The sequence below is a fragment of the Neomonachus schauinslandi genome, chromosome 1, assembly GCF_002201575.2.
Source record: "Neomonachus schauinslandi chromosome 1, ASM220157v2, whole genome shotgun sequence".
Lineage (NCBI taxonomy): Eukaryota > Metazoa > Chordata > Mammalia > Carnivora > Phocidae > Neomonachus > Neomonachus schauinslandi.
Window position 1 is genome coordinate 104,544,636 of NC_058403.1, and position 20,725 is coordinate 104,565,360.

The window sequence follows — 20,725 nt, forward strand, 5'->3', positions numbered from 1 at the left end:
AATTTGCCTTTTTTTTTAGTTTGAAATAATGGCAGCATTCCTATGTATCACTGATCCAAATTTCCCCAACACTACTATTTTACATAACCACAGGTTATCAGAATCAGGAAAATAGCCTATCATCGATTAGTTTTTGAAGATTCCCAAGTTTTCAAAGTTAATAGTATTTTTAAATCCGTATGAATATTGGGCAGGGAGGTTTCCTTGGAAACAGCCTGGTCAGAAAGGTCAAGGAGATGATGGGCAGAGAGGTTAACTGCTTTAGCCACCACCAGAATTACACTCTCTTCGAATAATATTTCTTAACCCTGCCTGAACATTTGAATCACTGGAGGGTGGGCAAAATCCAAACACTGGCTTGGCCCACCCTAAATTAATTACATCAACTTCTGCAGGTAAGGCTCAAGCATCAGTATGTTTTTAAAACTCCCCAGAAGATTCTAATTCCCAGCCAGGGTTCAGAACTACTCATGTAGCGATTTACTAAATAAAACTGATTTAATGCTTTTTAAAAAATGAGGTTTCTGAGTTTGTTTTGCTTTCCTCACATCACTGACAAATATCAAAACGCATTCAAACTTCCTTTGCTCTGAAGATCCAAGGTTCAGTGCAGTTTTCATCATTAAACAAAGTAAGCCCTGGGTTCAAGCTATGTAATGGAAAGATAATGGGACTTCTCATCCCTAGCCAACTATCTCTGAGGTTCAAGTGTGGGATAAAAAGATAGCTGGAGTAAACCAAGATCTCATTTTCTTCCAACTCTAGACTCTAGTAGTTTGTATCAGTATCGTTATTTTTACTTCAAATTTGAGGAAATTCTGGGAATTGCTAACATCCCAGAGGGGGAAAAAAAACACAAAGGAGACTGATTTCTCCCATTTTGCCTAATTGTGGTAACCAATATGAATACATTGATCCCTGGGTATAATCCAATTACCTCTGGAAAGTTCTCGCCCTATTTTTGGAAACTAGGGATTTTCCAGATTAGTGTGAACTGTGGCCATGCCACCGACTCAGGCCTGAGTTTCGCAAGCGAACAGGCAAAAGCAGCCTCTCTCCCGGGCATTATGAAGCCTTCGCTTTACTTCGATACCACGGGGAACTACCTGCTCATCAGAGAGTTTTGGGGGAACCAATGTAGTTCACATTCGTGTTGTCTAAAAATACCGTAAAGCAGCCCTCTCCACAGATTCCTTGCGGGTCACTTTAAATTACAAATTCGTCCGAGCACGACAGCAGAGTAACTGCTTCTGCCCGCCAATGCGGGCGAAGGTCGGCCCTAAGTTTCCCTTTGTACCCGCTGAACTGCGCCGCGCAAATGCTGAAAGTGAGGAGAGGGCGAGAGACGGAAGCAAAGAGACGCACGTTCTAGACAAACTACCGAAATCGCGCAGAGATTAGAGCAAATTCTGCCAATACTACCTTGGGGATAAAGTAGCTTGTAAAGCTCCCTTCTTTATACTTGTGGCAAATACTATTAAAAACGCGGCGGCTAAAACCTGTTTTAGCTAAAGAGACGGCCTCCTCGACCTCTCCGGGGCCCCAGCCGAGAGGTCTCCAGGGGACAGGAGGGTCCCACACTGCGGCCCGCGGCTCCACCCGCGGCGCAGGCCTAGGGGAGGCCTGAAGGGACTAGTTGGCGCGCACCAGCGGGGCGTGGTGACGTCAGGGCGGAAGCGCACGCTGCGTGAAGCGGCCCAGAACCCGGCGGTCACGGGAATATCCGTCGCGCCGAGGACGCTGGTTAGTCTCGCTCCGGGTTCCGGCTGCGTTGGGCTTGCGTGCAGCTCGCTGAGACTATGGCGTCCGGGCCTCACCCGACCGCGACCGCTGCCGCCGCCGCCTCGTCGGCCGCCCCGAGCGCGGGCGGCTCCAGCTCCGGGACGACGACCACGACGACGACCACGACGGGAGGGATCCTGATCGGCGACCGCCTCTACTCGGAAGTTTCGCTCACCATCGATCACTCGCTGATTCCGGAGGAGCGGCTTTCCCCTACCCCGTCCATGCAGGACGGGCTCGACCTGCCCAGCGAGACCGATTTGCGCATCCTGGGCTGCGAGCTCATCCAAGCCGCCGGCATTCTCCTCCGGTTGCCGCAGGTCAGTGCGCCGGCCCTGAGCCGGCAGAGCGCGCCTCTCCTTCCCGCTGTCCCTTCCGCTGCATCCCGGTATCACCGTGTCTCGTCAGGGTGGAGATGCCTTCTCGGGCTCTCCAGCCACGGGTCCCAGCCGGATCCCGGGTGTGTCGAGGGCGGGAGGACGCGGAGGCGAAGGGAGGACCGGGCCGCGAGCAGTTCGCGGCGGGAGGGGGAGGGGGAGCGAGCGGCGGCACAAAATGGCGGCGGCGCCTGGTGCGGGCCCGCCTGACCCCTGCGCCTCCGTTCTTGTCTCTTGTCTGCAGGTGGCGATGGCAACGGGGCAGGTGTTGTTTCATCGTTTTTTCTACTCCAAGTCTTTCGTCAAACACAGTTTCGAGGTAAGCATCGCGGGGGCGGGTGTGAGGGATTTCTTCATCCGGAAACGGAAAGGAGGGGGTAGTGTCTCCAGCCAGCTTTTCTAGAAAGGGAGTGGTTAGTTTAGGCCTTTGTACCTAGTTCTCACCAACCGAGAAGCAAAGACTTTTGGAATGTGTTTGAAAGCTATAAAGCGTATCTTGAGCCCAGGTGCTCCCTTAGCAAAAATTAACATTTTAACCAAATTCAAAACTCCGGGGAGACTTGAGCTTGACTCTGTATTTAAAATTAATATTATTTAAAAAAGAAAACGTAGTATTAGCATATCTGCTAAGCCTATGGCCTGGAAAGGTCCATCGTACTTTTATTTCACCAAAAGTTGTCCCAGTTGTATCCTAAAAGTTTTTCATCAGAATTAGTTAAACTTGGGGGGGGGGGGGTCACTTTTTCCTAATTTTACTTGATAATGCTATAATCTAACAATCTTTCATTGGATTGTGGGTTCTTTCAGATTGTTGCCATGGCTTGTATTAATCTTGCATCAAAAATTGAAGAAGCACCTAGAAGAATAAGAGATGTGATTAATGTATTTCACCATCTGCGCCAGTTAAGAGGAAAAAGGTAAGATTGGCATTATTGAACACAGTATTTCTTGCTGCTACTGTATTGTGCACCAATCATCAAAACATTCTTTCCTCTCAAAACTGATGCAAAGGAAAACCGGCTTTAATTTAGGTGTTAAAATTGACATAGGAGCTCACTAATACTTAAATTAATTTGAAACAAACCACAATTAACCAGCTATCTAAAGTTTGTAGAGGCAGTTGCATTTATGGACAATCCTAACAGTGCTGTGAAGCCAGTCCTGTGGCTTAAGATTAAACAAGAAAGGGAATACGTTTGGCTCAAGTGTGAGTGTATTCTGTAAGTTATTCCCCCCTCCCCTCTCTTGGAAGACTGAAGGCTGGAAGTGTGAACACTGCAGTTCAAGTTAATATTGTGGCAAAGTTTTGTGTAGATTATGTTTTTCTACTCGAAGTCCCAGTTAATTCTTTATCAATTGAGGTTGGCTTTTGTTTGAATACTTCTCAACATTGAACTACGATATATCGCATAATACCGGATCTGAAAGGACTGCAGGATGATAAAGTTTGAAGTTTGAAGTCAAAGGGATTAAACAGGTATTTTGTTTTGGTCAGATACAGTATCAGTGAGTGGGGTAGAGAAATAACTAACTGATTGGGTTACATTTAGATAAGGCCTATTTTATTTGATCTTGTAAGAAGTAAGAAAATAGAGACCAAGTAGTGTCATTTTACAGATTTTGTGGCTACATGACAACACTTTATGTGGACCTATGTGTTCATGTGAGGCAGTGCAAAAAGTTTAGTTGCAGGGCTTCCTGCATCTAGAGGTGACTTCCAGTACATGCTACAGAAGGATATACTTGGCATAAGTTAGTTTTTGTGTTAAGAAATTGTGGTGATGTTAGATAAACTTACACTATGGGAGTTAGTTATAAAAGGATTTTAAGTTGTTGGGGTTGGGTGTCAGTGCCAAATTAGTATCCTATGTGAGTGGTCGTTATTGGCTGAATCTATAAGTTGGCAGTAATGGACCTATTCAGAGACAAACAGTAATCTTTAGTTAGAAAGTCTGAAACATTGCTACCCAGATAGTTTTCACAGCATTTTTCAGTTTTCTTACATTCTTTTTCCACCATCTTCTCTCCTTCATCCTAACCATGTTCAGGGACAGACTAATTTTTTATTTCATTTTAAAGTATCTTTTAGCTTCTTGGTGAGGAATCCCTGGAAATTGGGAAGATTTCAAATTGGTATTTAGTATGGTCTGAATAAAATTTGTTTTTAGATATCTAGCTGATTCTTCAGGGTGTTTAAAACAAAATGACAGTAATAAAAAGGCTTTTTGTCCTTAGTCAAAGGATTCTGTGTTTGCCTAAAGGAGTTTTCTGTCCGTGTTCTTTGAATCATTGAGCCAACTATTGTATTATCACTTAACAATGATTATCTACTTTGAAGTTTTTCTGTGAGACTTAGAGTATTCTTCCTTGATGTCAGAGTAGGTCTTCTTAACCGTAAAAACCTTGGAATTTAAAACATCTCACCTGACTGACTGCTGTGTCTGATGTAATAGTGTGTTTTGGTCATTATTACAGAGAATTTGACTTTGTCTCAATCTTACAAGTTGATTATAGCATGAAATTTAAAAGGAGTTGTTAATTGCATGGAAGCCTTTTTTTTAAAGCAGGATGTAAAAGTGTTTCTATGCATATTACAAGTTTACTCAGACACGTAACTTGTATATGTTATTAACTTCAACTCTTTTTTCCCTTGCAACCGACTATACAGCGACCAGCTACATTTACCAAAGCCTGGGTGATGTGGAGTGGTACATAGAGATGAAGCTGTCGTCATGGCAACAGTGAGTGAAGTATCGAAAATCCCCAAGGAGAAGCCAGTGCTCTGAGAATAGGTCACTGGAATCGGGGACTAACAGGTTGGCCACTGGTGAACCATTTAGAAAAACTCCTGTTTCTTGTTACAAGCTTTTGTCTTTGCTGTCCAAGTTATTAGAACTATAGCTTGATATATTTTTATGTAGAGTAATATCACTAGAAAGTACTATCAGTATTATACTTTAGTTAATAGCATATCGGTTTATCTTAATGATGCTGTTTTAATCTGGTTTATTCATAGCTTTAAATTGTAGTGTGATCTTGGTAATTACAGAGGACGGACGTATCATTTTTGTAGCTTTTTGGTCATTTTTCAGTCCTGATTACACTTTTGAATCACCAGAGGAGCTTTTAGAAAGTACCAATGCCCAAGTCCTATCCTGGATTATTTGATTCCCCCCCTTCCCTCCCCAAATTTTTTGTAGTTTCATAATTAAGCTTAGAATAAATGGCTGAATTGAAAGAGAAAATTGCCTTTTTAGCAGTTTCCAATTTTAATTTGCTTTTGAGACGCAGCATATTTCCAGAAAATTAAGCATTTTCTGTAATTGTAAGGAGCCTGCTTGCATCTTTGAAGGCTTCTCTAAAGGAAGACAGATCTTCAGACTGGTGCAACCACTCATTGATGAATATGATGTGGTATTTTCAACATGTGTATAGATCATAGATGAAGTTGGAAGGGTATTAAATGATCTTGTCATTTAGTCCAGCCTTTCTCAGTTTATTTCGGTGGCTTTAAAGGTGGTGGCCTTAAGTTTGTTTAAACACTGCTAAAGAAGGAACATTCCTTTGGAGTAGGCCTTACACATTTTTCTATATTGAACAACAGTCTGCTTTCTGTAAACTACTCAGTCTCATTTTTTAGTATAGTCCGTTGAAGAGCTAGTTCCAAATTTTCTAGGTCTTTGTACCACATGAGTGAGAGTGACCATGTTTGGATCTCCTATTCCTAATTTTTTCTTTCTTTTTTTTTTTTTCTTTTCTGTTAAGTTGTATTTCAACTAAATCAATTATGCTGAAGGAACAGTTATTCTGAGAGACCAGATAAACTTCCAGTGATCAAAGTCCAAGATTTCCTATTAGGACTAAAATTTAAAAATTGTTCTTTTCATTTAAAATTAATTTGAAAAATCTGACAAACTCAAAAGCGGGAGAGGTAGAGTTAGGTTTGATTGGTTGTTGAAAATTACTTTTTCTCTGAGTAGATGAAAGTTCTCTTTTTAAGAGATTTAAGAATGTCATCTCCTAAAACTTACTGGAAAGTTTATGGAATTGGAGATGAAGAAATTCTAGCAAGCCTCAATTCAGTGTTATATGCTTGCTCCCATAGGCAGTACTAATTGATACTTTGTTAACATAAGTAAGGAAACCACTTGCTTAGACGGTTTTCTTTAACCTTTTCATACTGCTGACTTAAGGGGACACATTCCTTTTTCTGATACAACATAATCTTCATATGGCAGTTGTAAATTACATGCTCATTGAGCCTTCCTTCATTTAAAACCAATTCTTAACAAAGTGAAGATAGTAAATTACATACCTACAAAGTTGTTAACTTTGAAAACTAGGTAATAGAAGGCCTAAGCAAGAAGTTTGAGTATACAGTCGCATTATAGTAAATAATGAGTTTGTGGTTTATTTAATTGGGTTTTGGTGTTACTGGGATTTTGATACACAAAGAAGGGAAAGTGAACATTGTGGCAGAATAAGTGAAAAATAGTTCATTTAAGCAGAATTAATGAATGACTAAGCCTGATTTGGGAATCAGATGGTAGCCATTATTCAAACAAGTGTTCAGTTGGTTAATTGCAGAAGAAATGAATGTTAACAGAATTTGAAGGCAACTCTGAAAGGCTTAGTAAATAAAAGGTGTAGATGAGTTTGCTCAACACAAAAAGGGAGAAAATGAGAAAATTGATTTTGTAAAATTTTAGGACTGTAATGGTACAGTTTACGGTCTGAATTACAGGGGGGAAAGAGTTAATGGCAGGCAAATACGACACTGGAGATAGATTCTGTCTCTTAATACATGTTGAAGGAGGGCCATCAAATAACTAGGTTTAAGAGTCTGAGATGTGGATTTGACTTTTTGCAAATTTCCTGTTACGGTGAGAAACCCTGAAAAATTATAAACCTTAAGATTTTGGGGTTATATTTCTTGTGAACATTGATTGCTCTGAAGTTAAATTAATTTTTTCCCAGAGAGCATTTAACTTGTAGTCTGTTGTTCTGATCAGATAGATTTATTGTTATATTTTTATGTTAGAAATCAGTCCCCTGTCCAGTTGGTGGCCTCATCTTCACACTTTTCATAGCGGTAATAGGAATTGAACTGAGGGAAGCTAATTTTCAGTATTGTTAATTTAAGTAAGATAGTTTCCATCTTGCCAAATTTGCCAAATTTATTTAATGTAATTGATAAAAATCATTGTATGAAATAATTTGAAATATAGTCTAATAAGAATTCCAGTTGCTATATTTTAGATGGGTGTTAGGAAGGAAAATAAATGAAAGATTTTTAGATAATATGTCACTGCAGGGCTAATTAATTGTAGTTAATTTCAGATTGTTTTCTAATATTCAAATGGATGTATTTAAATACGAGCTTACATTTTTCTGGATTTGGTGTGCATGGTAAAATGAGTTGTGAGTTGGGGTAATACTTTTAAAAATAGATGCTGTGTTCTGTCCAGAGCAAAAACTCTTGAATATTTTGGCTGAAAATGAATTCAGTATGGGGAAAAATATTTAAATGTTCTCCCCATATGTGTATACACCATATAATCATGTCTTAATGAAAATGTACTTCTTGGTGGTTGGATCTAAAAACATATCAAATGACATTGGGAAATGAAAGTCCAAAAGTCTTGACTGAAAAAAACGTTTTGAATTTAAGATTTAAATCAGATAGTCTTTTTTTCCAAAACATTGAACCATTGATAGCTTTCTGCGTTACAGCTTTTTAGAAGCTATCAGAATTTAGTCTGGCACAGACCTTGAGTGTTGTTCTGGTTCCCTCATTACGGTCTTCCTTCTCTTTTACGTTGCATTCTAAAGAAAGTTATTCCGCCTAATAATGACAACTCAGACCAAATTCAAGCTTAGTTTTTATTGGTCACGTTTAGTTTTGAATCTGATTTTTAAAACATTTCTTTTTGTAATTGAGCTGAATCTTTAGTTTTCAGATTTTTTTTTGACAGTGGTAGATTCTTAGAACAATTTGTTTAAGCAGATTATCCACTTAGGAGAATCTGGATTAGCTACCTACCATTTTTTCCTCTCTGATTTTTACTTTGGCCATAAACTAGCCGAGAGTTGATATTTTAGAAAACGAGTAAAATCACTATCATCTATAAGACTTTATAGTAAATATTTTCAAGAGCAAATTAGTTTTGTCATTGGAAAGAGTCTGTGGAGACTAATGGGGTTTGTGATGATAAAGCAACGATCACATAAGTTTATCTATATATATACATACACACCTAAAAGATAATCATGAAAAAGATCAACAAAGGCTAGATAGAAGCATTAGAGTGAATTTTTCACTACAGGGGGTCGAGTTAGTTTCTATAGAAACTTAGTTTAGTTAAGTATATGTTTAATTAGCATAACTTGGACAGCACAAGATTAATGCTTTAACTTGTTTGCAGGAGTTTAAAAAGCTGGTTTCTGTTGCCAATAGTTGGTTGGAAGGGAAAATGGAGATGCCACAAATAAAATTTTTTGGATGTGCAAAACAGTTTTGATTTTATTTCTTACAAACTATAGGACTCCAAGCCCCCTGATCCTTGATCAGAACTACATTAACACCAAAAATCAAGTTATCAAGGCAGAGAGGAGGGTGCTAAAGGAGTTGGGATTTTGTGTTCATGTCAAGCATCCCCATAAGGTGAGTTGTAGAGTGCAGAAATTATATTCGTAAGTATTAGGGTTTTTCTTAAAATTGTATCTTACATGAATTTATATTACGGTTATTTTTGAGAGTTAACCTTGGTTTTTAAAAGCATTCTTTATAAACTTATCACTAAAATAGGAGTCAAAAAGACTTGGGTTCAAATCTTCACTCTTCATTGTGTGGGCATAGAGAAGTTCTTTTTTTCCTCTGGTTAACCCAGTTTCCCCACCTAGAAAACAGTGAAGTACCTTATTCCTAGGAGTAAATAATACACATCCGCAAAAGTACCTGGCATGCTACCTGTCGCATAGTAAAATGTTCAAAGCATGGTGGCTGCTTGCTTTCTGTTACCATTATGGTACGTTTATAGATTTCTCCAGTATCTCTTGGCTTACGTACGATCATCATAAGAGCACAGTGGTTACCATATGAGTGCTCTGGGGACAGGACTATCTGCGATAGAAACTTGTCTATGCCATTAGCTCTGTAACTGACAGATATCTCTTTCTCAGATTCCACATCTTCAAGATTGTAAAATGGGAATGATTAATTATACAGGTCCAGAAAGCTCTGACTTGAACTGTGAAGCTATTTACATGTGTAGTATTTATTTATCACACTTAAACATGATAAGCTTCACTGCAGAAAGAGTAGTGTTTACTTATTCTAATGCCCACCATATTACATAATATCATACTCTTTGTGTAACTTTAAACATAGTCTGTACGGGTTTGGGACATGGAGAATTGTACTTCGGAAATTAAGTGAAATAATCTACCACAGTGCCTGTCACATAGTAAAGTGTTCATTAGAAATTAGGTATGTTTTTAATTGATTTAATTCTCATTTTTTTTCCTGTGCAATTTTGGATATTTAAAGTTTTTATAGAATCTAGTAGCATAATAACAACCCACATTGCCTATAATGTACATTTTAGGTTGCTCTGTATTATCTGTGCAGTTTCGTAAAAGAGTTAAAATGTGCACCTAACATTTCAATTACTTACATTCATTGAACTCTGAAAGGCCCACTCATAATGCTAAATTGAGTTTTTTTCCCTTGTCCTTCAGATCATTGTTATGTATTTACAAGTCTTAGAATGTGAACGTAATCAAACCCTGGTTCAGACTGCCTGGTAAGTTATATTTCTACATTTCTTTCCTAGCCAGGAAAACAGAAGCAGAAATAAAGTAAGTTTCAGTTTCCCTTTCCAAAATAATGAGAGGAGTTTGTTTTGGTGCTTTTTGTTTTTTTTTGTTTTTTAACCAAAAGGTAAATAATGCTTATTTCTGCTTCCTGTTTTCTTGGCTTGACTAATTGCTTTCAATGGAGAACTCAATTTAACTTTGTTCTTTTTTCTACTCTTTAATTAAAGGGTAGTCCATGATGGTAAGTCATAGAACTCTGCCCTCTGCACTTCAGCCCATGACCTCAGGATGGCCTGATTGGCTGCCCTGCTCTCCAGCCAATCCAGTGCAAGCTCTGATCCGAGATTCACTGAAGTGGTCCATATCCATCTGGCAGCATCTTCTAGTTCTGTCGGGGTGTCAAAAGGATTTGTATATTTGCTTCTAGAAGTAACTATTCAACATGCCTATGTATATAATGTATACCTGTAACTATCAAAATGAATAGTTCATTTTTGATAGATTTGTTGTCCAGCCGTTATGAATTAAATGATTTTTTTTGTTAGGAGTTTGACTTAGATTTCTATTTTTAGTATGTATACCATGGATTCTACCAAAGAAAACTACAACTTGCAGCTTAAACTGGGCACCATTCCCATACTGGATGAATTACAGCTGCTGGACTATTGAAGCAATAATAATAGAAGTACATTTTTAAAAGAGATGTTAATATTAACATAAGCACTTTACTTTTGACATGAAGATGTTTGATTTGGAGGGCTGGCTTATTTTAAGGTAAAACAAGGAATTTGGTCCAGCTACAACTACTTCTTCAACTGTTGATGTGCAGGACTTATGTAATTTTTATGTTCTGGACTTAATGACTGCCATGCTTCTTTAGGACTCAGTAAATATTAGTAATATTAGAAAAGTCTAATTGCTTTTATAAAATGCATGACATTTTTAATAATATGCTCTATAAAACATTTACGCAGTTATTTCATGGGTAAGGATTTTTAAGAAATAGTCTTTTAACCTTTTAAACAATTTGTGAAATTTCTTTAATACTTTAGGGATATTGTGGGGAGGGTTCACTAATAAAAAAAAAGTCCAGTAGTTTATTAACTGAAGTAGTTTATTGCTTTTGTTTATACTTAGTCACAAAAAAGGTATGTAAACAAGGCTGTTTTGTGTATTTACTGCTCTTCCCTACCTAAATTTTCTGAAGTAGCTGAGATTTCTTAATATAACTTGGTGAGTGCTTACCGAAAATGCCTTTTTTACCCCTGTCACAGTATTTTGAGTTTTTGAAAGAACTTGGTTGACACTGCTTTTCATTGTGGATAAAGGAGAGTTGGTCAATAATTAATGGCTTGAAGTATTGTTGGAGTGGTTTATCATTTCTGAAGCTAGTTATGTCAAAATTAGAAAAACATAAAAACTTATTTCTAAAGTTCTATTTGGAATAATAATATGGAATTATTTTAAAGGACTTTGGTCATATATAGGAAAACTGAAGAATGGTTCTAGTGTTAAATTCTTATCTCTTACTGATTTTTGAGTTAAGAATTGTTGTATGCTAGAATATGAGGATATGAATATAAATATGAGAAGAAAAAAGAATAAAGTAGATTGAGTCTCCAATTTTATGTAAGCTTCAGAAGGACTTTGTTTATGTACAAAGCTTATGGTTGAAATATTTTTCAGGAATTATATGAATGACAGTCTTCGAACCAATGTATTTGTTCGATTTCAACCAGAGACTATAGCATGTGCTTGTATCTACCTTGCGGCTAGAGCTCTTCAGGTAGGTATATATAGCCTGTTTTGTTCTGTAGGATAAATCACAAGAATTAGCAGTCCTGATAAAAACTGAAATTTGGTCTAAACCATTCTGTTTTTATGGTTTAGATTCCATTACCAACTCGTCCCCATTGGTTTCTTCTTTTTGGTACTACAGAAGAGGAAATCCAGGAAATCTGCATAGAAACGCTTAGGCTTTATACCAGAAAAAAGGTAGTTGTTTACTCATGTTTGTGTTTTACTTTTTAAGTACTTAAGAGTCTAAACTAATATAAGGGAAAAATACTAACTTCATTTTCTTCCATCAGCCAAACTATGAATTGCTGGAAAAAGAAGTAGAGAAAAGAAAAGTAGCCTTACAAGAAGCCAAATTAAAAGCAAAGGGGTTGAATCCCGATGGAACTCCAGCCCTTTCAACCCTTGGTGGATTTTCTCCAGCCTCTAAACCATGTAAGATATATTCAGAATTGAAATGATTTGGGCACTGCAGGTATGTGGTTATTAGAAAGCTTTAGCACTTAGGGGCTCCTGGGTGGCTCAGTCAGTTGAGCATCCGACTCCTGATTGCGGTTTAGGTCGTGATCTCAGGGTCATGAGGTCCAGCCCCGTGTCAGGCTCTGTACTCAGTGCAGAGTCTGTTTGAGATTTTCTCTCCCTCTGCACGCCCCACCCCCCAATAAATAAAATAAATTCGTTTTTTTAAAAAAGCTTTAGTATTTAATAGTGGCATATAAACAATGATAAGAGAAGCTGTTACTGTTTTCTCCCATGATAGTCAACTCAGGACTAAGACTAATACTTGAAAGCATGGTACTTTGATTTACATTTAGAAACAACTTTTTGGCCCTCTGTTAAGTCCCAATAGGTAACATGTCTTTTTTTTTTTTTAAAGCATCACCAAGAGAAGTGAAAGCTGAAGAGAAGTCACCAATCTCTGTTAATGTGAAGACTGTCAAGAAAGAACCTGAGGACAGACAACAGGCTTCCAAAAGCCCTTACAATGGGTGAGTATACTTGAGTTAGAAAACTGGTCTAAGGAATCTTTTATGTGTTAAATTTCTAACATACTAAACATGTATCTAAAATAATGGGTTTTTTTTTTTTTTTTTTTTTTTTTTAAGTGTAAGAAAAGACAGCAAGAGAAGTAGAAATAGCAGAAGTGCTAGTCGATCAAGGTCAAGAACACGATCACGTTCTAGATCACATACTCCAAGAAGACAGTAAGTAAATACTCTCTAAGAGAAAGCAGTCTTATTTGGAGTAAGGTTCCTGCTTTTTAAAAAGATTGAACGTAGATGTTTTCACAGTTGGGTTAGATTTAGTTTTTTAAAATGAGGTAAATTATGAGAAATGAATTTGGAAATAGGTCCTGCTTATATGTGGCTTTTTTATTTTGGTGTGTTGTAGCTTACGAGCATTCTATTCTGTCTTTGCCCATTTTTTGAAGAAGTGTACGGGCTGGCCACAAAGTGCTATGGAAAGCTGTAATATCCTGCTTATAATGTGTGAAAATCTCAGAAAATATTAATATTTTATTAACTGCTAATTAACAACCAAAACTCAAGTTGATCATAGCCAAAGAGTCTTTCCTAGTAGCTTTGTAATTAGATCACTAACTGCTTGTATCTATTCAGTGGCTCTTTTGAGCATGTGTGAGATACTCAATAAGAAGCACAGCTATCCAGGACACTGTAAAAATTACTAAGTACTCTTCTCTTTGGCATATAGAGACATACAGTACATTTAAGATTTGTCTAATATAGGTTGGATGGGAGTTAGTGAGGGGTAGGGAGATTTAATGAAAGTTTTCCATCTGGCCTGTACTGCTATAGGTCAATAGTTTTGTTTTGAACTTGTTATAAGCACCACCAAAATAATCTGTTCCCAGCAGAAACTGAATCTAAACCTCAAATTTTTATTATCTAAGTTATAATAATAGGCGGAGCCGATCTGGAACATACAGCTCAAGATCAAGAAGCAGGTCACGCAGTCACAGTGAAAGCCCAAGAAGACATCATAATCATGGTTCTCCTCACCTTAAGGCCAAGCATACCAGAGATGACTTAAAAAGTTCAAATAGACATGGTCATAAAAGGAAAAAATCTCGTTCTCGATCTCAGAGCAAGTCTCGGGATCACTCAGATGCTGCCAAGAAACACAGGCATGAAAGGGGACATCATAGGGACAGGCGTGAAAGGTCTCGCTCCTTTGAGAGGTCCCATAAAGGCAAGCACCATGGTGGCAGTCGCTCAGGACATAGCAGGCACAGGCGCTGACTTTCTTCCTTTGAGCCTGCATCAATTCCTGGTTTTGCCTATCTACAGTGTGATGTATGGACTCATAATCAAAAACATTAAAAGCAAACTGATTAGGATTTGATTTCTTAAAACCCTCTAGGTCTCTAGAAACACTGAGGACATTTTCTTTTGGAAAGAACTATGTTTTTTGTTTTGTTTTGTTTTCTTGTTTGTTTTTTTTTTCTTTTTGGTTTTTGTTTTGGGGGGTTTTTTTGCACATTAAAATGCCCTAGCAGTATCTAATTGAAAACCATGGTCAGGTTCAATTGTACTTATTATAGTTGTGTATTGTTTATTGCTATAAGAACTGGAGCGTGAATTCTGTAAAAATGTATCTTATTTTTATACAGATAAAATTGCAGACACTGTTCTATTTAAGTGGTTATTTGTTTAAATGATGGTGAATACTTTCTTAACACTGGTTTGTCTGCATGTGTAAAGATTTTTACAAGGAAATAAAATACAAATCTTGTTTTTTCTAAACTGCTTCAAATATCTTATTTAAATAAATTATTAAAAAGTAAAACTTTAATAGTAAAGTGCCTGTACTGATTTTCTGACAAACCTATTCTTCCATTAGCTATGGTTTGAGATTACTAAATGCAGTTAATATCTGCATTGGGAGCTATTGTAAGTCTTTGTCTTACATATGGAAAAAACGGGAGTTGTGCAACAATGTAATATTAAATATTATACTGTAGCACTAAACCAGTCTTCAAATCGAAATCCATTTGCCACATAAATAGTACTGAAAATTAACTTAAGAAATGATACTATAAGGTTATTTTTAAGTGAGCTACCCTCTTGAACAAATCAAAACTTTTAAAAGGACAGTAAATCAGACCCAACTATTGACCTTTAAAGTTTTTCTTTAGCTATTTATTGATGGTTTTTATCTAGGCTAGGAGGATTCAGTAATAAAATGAGGCTCCCCCAGACTTGGCTGGGGCTGATAAAGTCTGACCACAAAGAAAAGGAAATTTTGTTGAAAAAGCCACAAGTCCTTATATTCAAATGAATACTTTTTAAGTTATTCACTTATTTTCCCAATAATTTGGAAGTGAATTTAGGAGTCTTTTTAAAGATTTTAGAGAGCGTGCATAAACAGGGAGGGACAAAGAGAGGGGGAGAGAAACTCAAGCAGATTCCACATAGGACCGGATGTGGGGCGATCCCACAATCCTGCATGACCTGAGCTGAAATCAAGATCAGATGCTAACTGACTGAACCACCCAGATGCCCCTGAATTCAGAAATTCTTTTAAAAGGCCATATATGATTTCATTATTTTATAGTTAAAATAGGTTTTCCATTTTTTAACACACTTTGATACTTTTGATTATTAGTCCACTAGACTTGGCTCCAAATGATTTCTTTTGCTGTATCAAAAAATGAAATACACCCACAGAGACAGGAACATTTCCTGTCAGGATGTTTAAAAGAAGAAAAAAAAACTGCTGAAGATGATCCCAAAGACTTACAAACATGTTCACCAGCAGTGGGCAATGGGGCTGGAAAAAGAAAAACAAGGCAACTACATTGGAGACAAGACTCACTTGGGTTTTAAAATGTTTGGTGTGCTACTTAAATCAGTTCTATTTCTAACTAGAAACTAACATGGCCTAGCATGAAAGAGTAACCTCTGAAAGGGGATTAACAGTATTAAGAACGTTCTTTCTATATATGATCTTGTAATACATATTGCTGAACTGTAACTGTTTCTTAAAAGCCTAAACTATAAACAGGAAACCGTCTATTTCCTTTACAAGACAGGCATTGAAATAAGGCAAAGGCAGAAGTCAACAAAGGCCCTGTTTAACAGATTAATCTTGAATTCTTAATAGTGCTTAAATTTTTACCTACTTAACCTTGTTTGGAAAGAGCACCATGGGTGAGGTTTGTGAAGATGGAAGATGCAGAGAATACACTGCATGAGGGGTGAGATCTGTATGTCAGAGATGGCTTTGCAAAGATGTCTCTTTTCAGGTACCCTAATTTTTGCCTTGTGCAACAGGCAAAAAAAAACCACTCCGTTTTCTAGGTTTTTGTCAAGAAGTTGACATCCTGCTGCTGCTGTACCTGAATTTAAAAACTGAATATCAATTTTTGCATTTGTATTAAGGAAAATTTCAAGTAGAAGTAGTACGATAACCCATTTCTAAGCTCCAAAAATAATAATTCATAGCTTACCTTGTTCACACCTACCAATTCACCATTCCACTTCCCACGCTTATTTGGAAGAAAATCCCAGACAACTGATTTCATCCCCAGCTATTTCAGTCTAAAAGGTAAGGATTTAAATACAACCACAATACTTTTATTATACTTAAAAAAATTAACAGTACTGCCTAACTACCCAGTCAATATCCAGATTCTCCTTACTATCTCTAATTTTTTTAATAATTGGGATGTTCAGGCGAAGTTCATATATGTTACATTGGTTTTAATCACAGATTCTCCCATCCTTTTTCCCTTAAAATTGTTCTGAGGACATTTTTGTATTCTGGGTTTGCTCATTGTAACCCTGTGGAACCCTGGACATACTTTTCTGTCTCCTGTATTGTAAACTTAATATGATCTCAAGACTTGAGATTCAAATTTGATAACTTTTTTTTACTAGTCTGAAATTTAGAAGTCTGGGGATCCAGGCTATGTGTTATTCTAGAACTGTTACTAGACTGCTGCCTCATTCACTAGCTATTTCACTGAGTTCCTGATTCTTAATCCATTAGTGCCTGCACCTTGACAGCTTTGTGCATATTTCCCAATTGTGTATATGTTCTCTCATTTTGTGTTTCCTCTGTACAGCCATAAGTTTAATGCAGATGAATTGTTTAGTATTTGTTCTAATGATCCTGATTCTTAATACTTAAGTCCTTTCATGGTATGGAGTATTACATTTGTCCTTTATGATTGGTATCTTAACCCTAAAGGAAGACCAGTGAAACTCTTTGCACCTTTCCATATCATCAAAATTACTACTTTTTTACTGAGACTCTTAAGTTTTGCTGTTTTATAAAGCTTTAAATATTGTCACTGTTACCATCTGTAACCACATTATTATGCCCACAACCTGCATCAAAAGCCATCTTTAAAAATTTAAAGGTAGCTCTCATGAAGGTTTCCAAAAACAAGATAATTTCATAATAATACTCATTGTCCTAAGAGCCATTTCTTAGGGCTGTAATAGATAACAGTGAAGTTTTTTAAAGACCAGATTTTTCCAGAATTCATGTTAAAAGCATAGGCATATTGGGAGCTTAGTTTAGCTGGGAGAGAGAAAATGTACATGTGGTTTGATAAGGAAAACCATCACTTCCCCCACTGGGAAAATTGGGAGGGGAGCAGTATTCATTGTGTGGGCCTTGATCCTTGCATGTCCCCTAGAGTAGCTATGTGTGTGGCTGGAAGTCACAGCTTGACTTTGTTCATTGCTTGAATGAAAGGAACATGGACTTCCCCGTCATCTCTGAATCTGAGATAACTCCTCTACTAAGGGGACTTGGCCTTAACTCACAGCATTTTGTTCTAGTATGTATTAGGCAAATATAGGGTTCTCTTTTTAGCTCTGCAATTCAAGCAATTTTTTTTTTTTAAGATTTTATTTATTTATTTGACAGAGAGACACAGCCAGAGAGGGAACACAAGCAGGGGGAGTGGGAGAGGGAGAAGCAGGCTTCCTGCCGAGCAGGGAGCCTGATGCGGGGCTCGATCCCAGGACCCTGAGATCATGACCTGAGCCGAAGGCAGACGCTTAACGACTGAGCCACCCAGGCGCCCCAATTCAAACAATTCTTATAAGAAAGCATCCCAACTATTTAGAAGAGTTTAAATTTTACATTTCCTATGAACACAGTTCAAAATACAGTAATTTCAGAATGCTACTTCACTGAAATTAGATCTGATTCTGGACAAGATTTTCATGAAAACACTGGGCCCTCTGATTCCAGGTGTTCTCTTGACCCTTCCTGTTTTTGCCACCCCTGCTTATTGTACTTCTAACCCAGTTCCAAGTACAGAGGAAATTACTAGCCTGCTTGCTTTTATATGTCACCCCATTCCTATCCCTACATCAGCTATCACCTCAACACTATGCAGTAGCAGTGTTTCTGTCTATGCCTTGGCCACAATCTTTCAAACAGCAGCTAATGATCTATTTAAAACGTTCATCACATGTTCCTCTAACATATGCTTCCAGTGGTTTCCCCTTTCACTTTAAATAAAATACAAACCCTTGACTCTGGCTGTACATAATCCAATCCTTATCAGCCTCTTCATGAACCAACCTCTCTCCTTTTCAAATATGCACATCTATTCCTGAGCCTTTGCCCTTGGCCTTCCTACTTGGGATGCTCTCCCAAATCTTATGTCATAGGCCTCATCATCCGCGTGCCCTTCTCTCCACAGGGGGCTTCTTTCGCACCCTATCTAAAATAAGCATCTCTAGACACCTCTCCCATCATGTTCTATTCCTTAGCACTAATTTTTTCCTAATACCACTATCTGAAATTACCTTATTTTGCTTTATCATTGACTCTCTTACTCATAAGAATATAAGCTTCAAGAGAGCAGCAAAAAGTGGTTAATTCATTATCGTATGCCCCTCACCTAATCCTACAACTGTGCCTGACCCCATAATAGGGCATGTAGTAAATACTGAGGAATGAATGAATTTCACTTCTGTTGATTCTCTGACATTTTTAAGCCCTCAGCTTTCAATGTGTTCTTTAACTATGAATGTATATATTCCTTTCACAGGGTTCTAGGTTCCTGGATCTCACACAGGGGGAGAGACCTGAAAACAACAGCCTAGGGGTAGCAAACTGGTAGGCCATGGCCAAATCCTGGCTTGCACATGTATCTGGTTTGTGCAATGTTAGTTTTAAATGAACTAGCTGCCACATTTTTTATTGGAAATATTCACATAAAAACCTAAACTGCCAGCTGCTTTTAAAAAAATACATGAGATTCACAATCCCTGGCAGCAACTGACTGGCCCCAGGTAGCTCTCCGGTTGGGGTGCGCACACTCCAGTGCATTATAGTTCCTTCTACTCCCTCTTATTCACAACACTGAAGTGACTGAAGCCAGGTGTCAGCTTGCATTAATCAGTGTGCTGACAGTGGTCTTTTTCTTGAATCCTGCTCCTTTTGCTCATTGATGTTACCTGCCTGGCATTTTTTTTTTTTTAAGATTTTATTTATTTGAGAGAGAGAGAGAGCATGAGAGGGGGAAGGGTCAGAGGGAGAAGCAGACTCCCCGCCGAGCAAAGAGCCTGATGTGGGACTCGATTCTGGGACTCCAGGATCATAACCTGAGCCAAAGGCAGTCGCTTAACCAACTGAACCACCCAGGTGCCCCCTGCCTGGTCTTTTTGACCCCTGACATCACAGAGAATAATCCAAGACCTACACAAATCTCCACACCTGTGGAATGTATGAGTTTGTATAGGATCCTGGGTCAGTTGAAAAATCAGACTGTTCACTGTGCCCAACCTCTCTTTACTGGCTAACCACTATTACACGGCTAACCTTTTCAAACTGCAATTTCTCATTTGAGGAACTTTTGCATTGCTGGAGCACTTGGGGAAAAACTCCACAAGTGGATTCTTCCCGTTTTTATACAGAGCATTTGACACATCAGATCTTTGTACAGAGCACAAGGCACACCACAATCTAAGCCATGATGAGGTTCAATATTTTCCACCCTAACTTACAAAACTAATTTTCTGCTCAAAATGTATTATTTTCTTGGATCTTTTCAAGCAAACCAAGTTTTATTAACAATTACTGCAACATGGATAAACAATGTACAATGATGTCATGTTGAAACTGGTTAGTCCTGGCAGACAATATCTTCCACACAAGTGAAATTAAGAGTCAGCAAATGAATTTTCGACTTACTTGAAAATAGTCATTGCAACTGTCAAGTGTCTGCCATAATTACATTTAACCTGATGAGGGCTACCATGATAAGTTTCTACCTAGAGAAATAAAGGTAGAGAAAGTCTTGATGTCTAGATTTGTGGCAAATATCTACATAATAATATTTGCTTGCTGGGTACTTGCTTTCCAGTTGGAGGCAATTTTTTTTTAAAAAAGATTTTATTTATTTATTTGACAGAGACACAGCAAGAGAGGGAACACAAGCAGGAGGAGTGGGGGAGGGAGAGGGAGAAGCAGGCTTCCCGAGGAGCAGGAAGCCTGATGTGGGGCTTGATCCCAGGACCCCGGGATCATGACCTGAGCCGAAGGGAGACGCCCAACGACTGAGCCACCCAGGCGACCCTGGAGGCAATTTTTTAAAAAGCCAAATAACATCCAAAGTAATCCAACTAATATCCAAAATAATCTTCAGTATAGTTTAGGGCCAAGCAAGCAGTATAATGAGTGCTGAGTTGAAAGAAGGAAGAGGGACCTCTGTGGCCTAGAGGACCCTGGAAAGTTTTGAGAGAGAATAGGGAACACGGTCTGGCCTGGGATGGGAAAGGGTTTGGAAAGGCCAAGAAGGAAAGGCAATGTAATATTAAGGCAGCGTATGAGGTGGACTCTGGAGTGTGTGCTAGGAAAACACCAGACCTGTGTGGCCAGAGAAGCTTGTGTAGGGAATAGTGGACTTAGGGAGTGGACTGCTGGGGGTCAGTGTTTAGCTCCTCCACTTTTTATATAAT

At 38.2% G+C, this 20,725-nt stretch overlaps 1 protein-coding gene across 3 annotated transcripts; it reads left to right on the forward strand.

The window, feature by feature from the left end:
* The first annotated feature begins 1,677 nt into the window (after positions 1 to 1,677).
* Positions 1,678 to 14,588, forward strand: CCNL1 (cyclin L1). 3 transcript variants are annotated; one of them, XM_021702554.2, is made up of 11 exons: positions 1,678 to 2,102; positions 2,404 to 2,478; positions 2,967 to 3,076; positions 8,703 to 8,823; positions 9,900 to 9,964; positions 11,664 to 11,763; positions 11,868 to 11,972; positions 12,068 to 12,209; positions 12,652 to 12,763; positions 12,881 to 12,979; positions 13,687 to 14,588. In XM_021702554.2, exons 1-11 carry the CDS (start codon positions 1,800 to 1,802, stop codon positions 14,033 to 14,035), a joined length of 1,581 nt encoding a protein of 526 aa, XP_021558229.1. In that variant the 5' UTR covers positions 1,678 to 1,799; the 3' UTR covers positions 14,036 to 14,588. The 3 variants fall into 3 exon arrangements, with proteins under 3 accessions (XP_021558229.1, XP_044776137.1, XP_021558230.1); XM_044920202.1 differs by having other exon boundaries at positions 12,887 to 12,979; positions 13,699 to 14,588; XM_021702555.2 differs by lacking the exons at positions 11,664 to 11,763; positions 11,868 to 11,972; positions 12,068 to 12,209; ... (1 more) ...; positions 12,881 to 12,979; positions 13,687 to 14,588 and adding an exon at positions 10,205 to 10,326.
* The last annotated feature ends 6,137 nt before the right edge of the window (positions 14,589 to 20,725 follow it).